This window comes from Elaeis guineensis, chromosome 4 (assembly GCF_000442705.2).
Source record: "Elaeis guineensis isolate ETL-2024a chromosome 4, EG11, whole genome shotgun sequence".
In the NCBI taxonomy this organism is placed as follows: domain Eukaryota; kingdom Viridiplantae; phylum Streptophyta; class Magnoliopsida; order Arecales; family Arecaceae; genus Elaeis; species Elaeis guineensis.
In genome coordinates, this window is record NC_025996.2 from 24,889,125 (window position 1) to 24,897,427 (window position 8,303).

General features: G+C 45.5%; 1 protein-coding gene across 3 annotated transcripts; it reads left to right on the forward strand.

The window, feature by feature from the left end:
* Positions 1-2,920: 2,920 nt before the first annotated feature.
* LOC105043298 (BTB/POZ domain-containing protein At1g63850) lies at positions 2,921-6,873 on the forward strand. 3 transcript variants are annotated; one of them, XM_073255883.1, is made up of 5 exons: positions 2,921-4,144; positions 4,253-5,254; positions 5,821-5,951; positions 6,178-6,284; positions 6,776-6,873. In XM_073255883.1, the coding sequence occupies exons 1-2, from the start codon at positions 3,212-3,214 to the stop codon at positions 5,231-5,233; spliced, it is 1,914 nt and encodes a 637-aa protein (XP_073111984.1). In that variant the 5' UTR covers positions 2,921-3,211; the 3' UTR covers positions 5,234-5,254; positions 5,821-5,951; positions 6,178-6,284; positions 6,776-6,873. The 3 variants fall into 3 exon arrangements, with proteins under 3 accessions (XP_073111984.1, XP_010919095.1, XP_073111985.1); XM_010920793.4 differs by having other exon boundaries at positions 6,178-6,873; XM_073255884.1 differs by having other exon boundaries at positions 4,253-5,219; positions 6,178-6,873.
* The last annotated feature ends 1,430 nt before the right edge of the window (positions 6,874-8,303 follow it).

Here is an 8,303-nt window from a genome sequence, read left to right on the forward strand (position 1 = left end):
CGGTCTACGGCACTATTCCATGGACTGGAGCACGATCGAATGGCGTGGGTTGATCCCAATCTTGATCCAATGGTTTGGAACTTGATTTGAGATTGATTAGGAGCCCTAAACCTAATCTAAAATGGGATTAAGCCTATAAAAGGCCTATTTGGTGAACAGTAACCGTGTGGTGGTCTTCAGGCTTGTTTTTCTCACGAAAATCTGTGAAGGCTTTGGTTTTGTGCGGCGCGCAGACCGTGAGGTCGTGCGGAAAATCCAGAGAACACCCTATGAAGAAAAGAGAGAGCTGTCGTACGCTGTAGAGAGAAGGAGCAGGGCTCCTGGACAACGGATAGTGATCACTTCAGGGGTTCGGGGGGATCTTACAAGAGAGAGAGCTTTTGTGAGGAAAACTTTCTGTGAGAGAGAATTGGGTGATCGAGGGTTGAGGGTGAGATCTCCTCTTGTAAATTTTTTTTTTCATAGTGAAGTTTGCATGCCCCGTGGAGGCGAGTCCTTTTGTGGCTGATCCACGTATTTTGATTGTTTTTGTTTTGTTTCTTCTTTCTTCTTGCTGCATCGTGCAGTACCGAAAAGGTTTTGAGAGGTGGTATCCTGGCCAGACATCCACCCAACACTTTTTTTGTCTCAGCAGACTTATGTTGAGAAAGTGCTTCAGCGTTTCAACATGAATAATTCTAAGCCTATAACTGTTCCATTGGCTACCCATTTCAAGTTATCTGCCGATATGTCACCAAAAACAAATATGGAGATGGAGCACATATCCAGTGTTCCTTATTCTAGTGCTGTAGGTAGCATCATGTATGCTATGGTTTGCACTCGACCTGACATTTCACATACAGTCAATATTGTGAGTAGATACATGGCGTGTTCTAGGAGAGAGCACTGGCAAGCAGTGAAATAGATTCTAAGATATTTAAAAGGTACTACAGATGTTGGTCTGACATTCGATAGGGCCAAGATAAGTGATTCAGTTGTTGGCTATGTGGATTCAGATTTTGCAGAGGACTTAGACAAGAGGAGATCTCTGATAGGTTATTTGTTTACTCTTTTTGGTAGTGTTATCAGTTGGAAGGCAACATTGCAAACTACAGTTGTTTTGTCTACCACAGAAGCTGAATATATGGCTCTAGCAGAAGCAGTAAAAGAAGCTATATAGTTACAGGGTTTGGTGAGTGATTTTGGATTGATGCAGAAAAAGCCAACAGTATTTTGTGACAGTCAGAGTGCCATTCATCTTACAAAGAACCAGATATACCATGAGCAAACAAAACACATTGATGTTAGATATCACGTCATTTGGGACATTGTATCACAAGGTACTATGGTTGTGCAGAAAGTCTCTACACATGATAATCCGGCAGATATGATGACTAAGACAGTCCAGTTAGCAAGTTTAGGCATTATCTAGACTTGGTTAGTGTCAGTAGTGCTCAGTAGTGCCCTTGCGAGGGTATTTGGCAAGACAGAGTGTTGAGATGATTTTGTTGATGATAGTGAAAATTTAAGCCAAGAAAAATAATTGTTAATGTGGCTTGAATTTTGGATATTTTTTATGGGCTCGAACTATGATTTGATCCGAAAAGCCTGCAGTACGATCTGAATGAAATTTTTTGGAAGGTTTGTGGTGGTAGTGGAGGGCATGGGCCGATAGGCCCATGTTCGAAGTCCACCACTGACTTTATTGGGAGATGTGGGGGACAATGTCCTCTGCGGTATGGACCAGTATATATATTATACTTTTTGTCAATCTCGATAGTATTGTGTGAGAAGTTTGAAAAATTAAATTGCAGCTAGAGTTTAGAGAGTTCTGAACGATTGTATTTCTCTTTTCATCATAGTAATTTTTTTTTTCGTGTCTTATCCGTGGATGTAGGCTTTTCAATCAAACTATATAAATTTTATGTTTATTTTTTTATTTTTTTTTATTTTATATAATTATATGAATCTATGTGCATTTTATTTTTTTTCTTTGCTGTAACAGAATGTTGTAAGAAAAAAAAAAATACTAGACGAATCTAATTTTTTCAGTTTTAATGTCATTTTTTGATGACATTGTTTATTGTTTTCTTGTATCAGCCTGACCATCAAAAGTCCTAATCTACGACTAATGCGTTATCATGAGCGTTCGATTGTTGCCGTTTCCTCCTGGGATCAAAAGCTTAAATGCACGCGATGGGTCTTTCACGATGGGCCAGCAACCCAGCACTCTCCACGAGTCAAATCTCGCCCCCTCACCGCCTTTTCTGGTTGGATGGCGTTGTTGGACGGTGAGAGCTGAGAGAGGAGAGACGGTAAGAACTCGTCTCATGCTCATCTTCTCCCCATCAAACATCGTAATCAACGTTGGTTGTACATTTCCTTTTCCATGTACTATGTTATCTTTGTTTGTACATTTCTGTTTTCGTGCTGTATCCGTGGTTGTATCCCATACTTGTATCTGATGTCAATTAATTAATATAATATTACTTCTTTCTAAAAAAAAAAAAACATCGTAATTAACATAACCCACAACCTGATGTCTACGAAATGTACATACACTAACAGGAGCTCGAAATCATCGGCGGAGAGCGCTTTAGATTTAACTCCACCGCCACACTTATGCTTCCGAGCTCCACTCTCTCCTACTACGCAAAAAAAAAAAAAAAAAACCACTCTCTCCTTATCTTTTTCAGGCCCATCTCGTGCTCACCGTCGAACCCCGCCGGCGTTCAGCAAGCTGACAAAATCCACAATGACTACGGAGCATGAAGAGGTAGAAAGAGTTTGTGCAAAAAAAAAAAAAAAAAAAAAAAAAAAAAAAAAAAAAAAAAAAAAAAAAAAAAAAAAAAAAAAAAGGAGGGAGAGAGAGTGATGTACCGGAGAGAGAGAGAGAGAGAGAGAGTAAAAAAAAGAGGGAGAGAGGGAGTACGCGTCTACCGCCTCGTCTCGTTATAGCCTCAACCTCCTTGTATTCATTGCCTTCGCTCTTTAATAGACACACTCAGTATTCCAGTCACCTCACGATCCCAGCCCCACCTGCTTCCTTCATCGGAACAATCGCCATACTCCAATCTATCGGTACGAGAGTAAATTTATAGAATAATGAAGCATTTAGTTTAATGTTGCGGTTCCCCCGAGAAGAGACCGCCAATTTCCTTTCGCTCTCATCAAAAGACGACAACCGCGGCGGGGGAAGGAGTTAACAAAGTCCTGGCGCGCCCCGCCTTGGATGGCAGCGTCCGCCCACCTCAAAACCCAGTCTGAGCCACACCCCCCGAGATCCAAGCGTCGCAAGCGCCGCGAGACCACCATCCCCACCTTCCCCTACCCCCACGTCGTCTCTTCCGACGGTGGCGCCTGGTGCTGCGCCGCCTCCTCCAGGCCCCACCACCACCACCCCCCTCCCTTGCCTGCCTCCTCCGCCTCGCCTCCCTACCCCCGCCGCCCTCCTCCACTTCCGCCACCATTGGAGCTGGAGCTCGCTCTCGCCGAGGAGCCCTCCCCTTCGACTTCCCACCACTCCCCGTCGCCGGCCCGGAGCTCCCCTGGCTGGGCTTCCCCGGGCGCCACCATGGACACTGCCACCGGCACCGCCGCGTTCCCGGCCCACCCCTCGTGCCTCCCTTGCTACAGCAAGTTCAATTCCGCCCTCAACGCGGGGCTCCTGAACCCCATGTCACCCCCGCCCCTCGACAAGACCCGCTCAAGCCCCACCCTCTTCGACATGATGGCCAACGAGCAGGAGTATCAACCACGCGCCTCCCTACCGCCTCCCCCTCCCCCTCCGCCCGCCGACCGCGCCGCCCCCTTCCAGGAGCTCATGCTCCACGAGCGGATCGCGGAGATTCTGGGCAGCTGTAGCCCCGGGAATCAGTTCAATGACCCCGACTCCAGCGACGTCCGGCTCACCCTCAGCTCCAAGGATGGCCTCAGCGTCTCCCTCAACGTCCACCACCACATCCTGGTTGCCCACAGCCGCTTCTTCGCCGCCAAGCTCTCCGATCGTTGGTCCCGCCAGCAGCATTCGCTCCCCCACATCGTTGAGATCTCCGACTGCGACGACGTCGAGGTCTACATCGAGACTCTCCGCCTCATGTACTGCAACGACCTCCGCCGCCGCCTTATGAGGGAGGACGTCTCCAAGGTCCTCGGCATCCTAAAGGTCCCGCCTTTAATCCTCTAATCCTGGTCCACTTCTTAGAACCAGGGCATTGGGCAATGGCTTTCTCTAATCGTAAAAATGTCACCTTTTTCTGTCCTTTGTGATTAGATCTCGGCGGCAATCGAGTTCGACGCTGGGGTTTTGTCTTGCCTGGAGTACCTGGAGGCGGCTCCCTGGGGCGAGGACGAGGAGGAGAAGGTGGCCTCCCTGCTCTTCCAGCTCCAACTCGGGAGCTCGGGCGCAGGGGAGGTCCTAAAAAGAGTCTCCTTGGAAGTAGGCCCCTCCTCGGCGAACGAAGCCAACAGCAACGGTGGCCAGGAGATCCTGGTCCGGCTTCTCCAGGTGGTCTTGGAGGGCAAGGACGAGAAGGCACGGCGGGAGATGAAGGGCCTCGTGTCGAAAATGCTCCGGGAGAACAGCGCCTCCTACGGCCGGGGCGGTGGCTGCGCCTCTGGCGGGGACCTCAGCAAGGAGTCCCTCTACTCCGCCTGCGACGGTTGCCTCCGCCTCCTTCGCCACCACTTCCTCTGCGCTGCCGCCGCCGACCTGTCGGAGGCCGCCCAAATAGCCCGCCAGGCCGACAACCTCCACTGGCTCCTTGACATCCTCATCGACCGCCAGATGGCCGACGAGTTCCTCCGGACCTGGGCGGGCCAGGCGGAGCTCTCGGAAGCGCATTCCAAAGTCCCGGCAATCCACCGGTACGAGGTGAGCCGGGTCACAGCCCGGCTCTTTGTGGGGGTGGGCAAGGGCCAGATTTTAGTCTCCAAGGAGGCGAGGTGCTTGCTCTTAAGCACTTGGCTTGAGCCTTTCTACGAGGACTTCGGGTGGATGAGGAGAGCTTGCAAGGGGCTCGACCGCCACTTGATGGAGGACGGGCTGGCCAACACCATTCTGACGCTGCCGCTGGCGATGCAGCAGGAGATCTTGCTGGCCTGGTTCGAACGGTTCCTGAATTCTGGGGACGACTGCCCTAATATCCAGAGGGGTTTCGAGGTGTGGTGGCGGAGGGCTTTCTGGCGGCGGAATGGGGAGCCCGAGCAGCCGCCGCAGCTTAGGATCGCCGCCGCCGTCTGTGAGAATTCCTGACCAGCAGCTCATTGCCATCTGGTTTGGTCTTAGTTTATTCTGTTCTTACTCATTTTTTTAACTCTCTTTTGATTCCATTGCTGTTTGGATTTTGTATGATAAGATCTCTCGAGTAGTCCATCTTCTTTCTTTCTAAACCAATTCCTGGGCTATGCTGCTTAGCTTGATCTGGGAAGAAGAAGTGTTAAACTTAGTGAACTGGACCTGGTTTTAAGTGGAGGTTGAGAAAAGGTGTTAGTTTGGACTGCCCCCTTAACTCTGGTGAATAATTCAAGAAACTTTTATTCCATCGATTGGCACTTTGTAGAATTAGAATTAATATGACCAGAACGGTAGTTATTCCTTTTGGAAAAAAAGTTAGAATGGTAGTTGGTTGAATTAGGTGATAAGAGTAGGATTCAACTAGCAACTGTTCAAATCTAGATAACAATTAGGACCCCTTCTATCATACTTACCTGAGAATGCGGGATATTTAATCCAAATTGTTCACATGTGGATTTGTTAGGTCACCTTATCATTGTGAATTGAGAAGAATTCTTTCTTAATACTGTGGGCGGTTCCATTTTTACTCTGCTGGCCATGCGCAGGATATAGCTTTCCAGTTGGATCGCCTCATGCATGGTGACTGTCTTTGTTCATTGCTGGTTGGATGTGCATTGCGAATGTGATTAATTGCCTTTGGATTCAGACTTCCCCTGCACTATTTTTTTGAGGCTAGGTAAATTTCCTCGAGTGATCAGCAAATCTGACCAAAGCTTTATTTTTGATATCAGTATTGTGGATCCTAGCAAGATCTATCTATCTTGCCAATGCGACAAGTAGAAATGAATATATCCCCCAAGCTATGTTGACGAGACTTATTATTATTTGTTTGAGAGTCATAAGCCTATACACAAAATATAATACTAGAAACTGAGCCAGCCTTTCCACTTTTATTTTTTCAGTGTAAAACGAGAACCGCAGGTCCTACACTTGGTCCAACCATGCCTTGATGGAGCCAAACAAGATAAATGCATCTTCCAAAAACGAGCCTGACATCACATTGCTCTAGGTATCTAATATAAATGCATTCAATCTAAAGTCTTAAATATCTAGATGGTGGATCATAACTCTTCGAACCCCACCTGTTGGTCATGATAACAATAAATTTAGAGCGAACTTGTGTCACGCTTCTTTCAATTGCCAGGTGGCATCAGTGCCCGTAAAACTCGGGAAGTTATTCTATTGTAGGCAAAGCCAATAAAAATTTCACATATCGGTTCACTCTTCATTAATTACTAATCATGCTTAAATATGATTGGCTGTGAGATGATAAGGAGCTAATCAAAAACTTTTATCGGCTTTGCCCCCGGTGGAATGAGTCCACCTACGTGGGTTGGATTCATGGACAGTTAATATGTAGCTTTTTGTTTTTCCTCGGCATTACATCAACTAGGTTCATAAGAGTACTATTTGAGTGAAAATATCTTTAACCCCTACTTTGGACAAAACTCCAATGGTGAATGTTGTCACCCTTCTGTCGGATTCCTTGTCTTCATGCAGTGAAAGGTCGCTTGGAAGGCGCTGTTAGTACAAACTACAAAATTTCAGTTACTTTTTGTAAGTGAAAAAACGGGCAATTTGTCTGCAGGTCTTTCCTCCATGTAAGCGTGTTTCATGATGCTGGATTTGTTTCTGGATGTCTGCGCCATGTGTTAAGATAAAATCAAGTAGGCCGCAAGATCCAGGGATGTTTTATTCTTCATGAAAGATTGACCCGCTCAAGTGCCAGATATGCAAATTTGTTATGAAGTTTCTACAGGACTTCTTGCTTGAAGTTAATTTCTGAGTTACCAAATAAGTTCATTGAAGGAACTGATCTAGCCATGTCTCTCTCTCAAATACAAAGGCCAACCGTGTATCAATTTTGGGTGCACAAAGGATGTATAATATAGGATTAATTGCCTTCTTCTACATGGGTTTGCCGAGATGACTAGCGTTCTTTGCCTCCAGATGATCAACCCGAGAGCACAAGCATGATTTTTGAAGTATGAACCTGGAACTATGCCAGGTGAATTTCCTATGTGGACCGCAGGATTCGTAGCTTCGGAAACATGGGTCAACCTTTGTTGATCTGCTTGTGTTCTTTTGGCTTAAATCTAGTCAGCAAGTCCCCATAGTATACCCAAGGCTGAAAATGGGCGGGTAGGCTCAAGGCCCATCAGGTTGGTACAGCTTGGGCCTAGGCCTAAGACTGTTCAAGTTGGGCTTCACCTAAAAACATATCGAATTAAACGAAATTCTGTGCGCACCATGGGTGGTGTAGAAAATTCGACGTGAAGCGCACCGCTTTATGTGCTTAGTCTATGTAGCCACCGCTTTTCAATGCGTATTTAATGCTTGTAATTCTATTTTTTCGTTTAAAAATTTTGAATGACGAAAATACTTCTGCTCTTTGAAAAAAATTATGACATCCTATGGCATATTATAACTTTCTCCACGTAGGATGTCATGATAGGATCCAAAAACTTATGACATCCTGTGATATATCACGACATCCTGCATCCAATTATAACTTCCTGTATATAGGATGTCATAATATGATCCAGAATGTTGTAATATAGATGAGATATTTTTATCCAATCATTTTCCAACATGCATTTAATGTTTGTAGTTCTGTTTTTTCGTTTGAAAATTTTAAATAACGAAAATATTCCTGCTCTTTAAAAAAAATTATGTATTTTGTGGCATATTATGACATCCTACATCAAAATTGACTTCGTGCACGTAGGATGCCATAATATGAATATAAGATATTACAATTTTTTTTAAAGAATATGCGTATTTTCGTCATTCAAAATTTTCAAACGAAAAAGCGGACTACCAGCATTAAATACGTATTGAAAAACGATGGCTATATAAATTAATCATATAAAATGGTGCACTCCACGTCGGATTTTTTACACCGCTCGCGGTGCACAAAAAATTTCCTATTTTTAAATTTCAGGACCGGCCAGATTGGGCCATATGGTTTTGGAAAGATATTTTGGGCCTAAGACAGGCTTAAATGCCAAAAATTTTTGGGCCGGGC

What these genes read in the sequence shown, in the direction of transcription:
- LOC105043298 (XM_010920793.4), top strand. Translation starts at nt 3,212, where the DNA reads ATGGCAGCGTCCGCCCACCTCAAAACCCAGTCTGAGCCACACCCCCCG. An exon ending in AGGTCCTCGGCATCCTAAAG is followed by an intron (nt 4,145 to 4,252) that starts GTCCCGCCTTTA and finishes CTTTGTGATTAG; the next exon opens with ATCTCGGCGGCAATCGAGTT.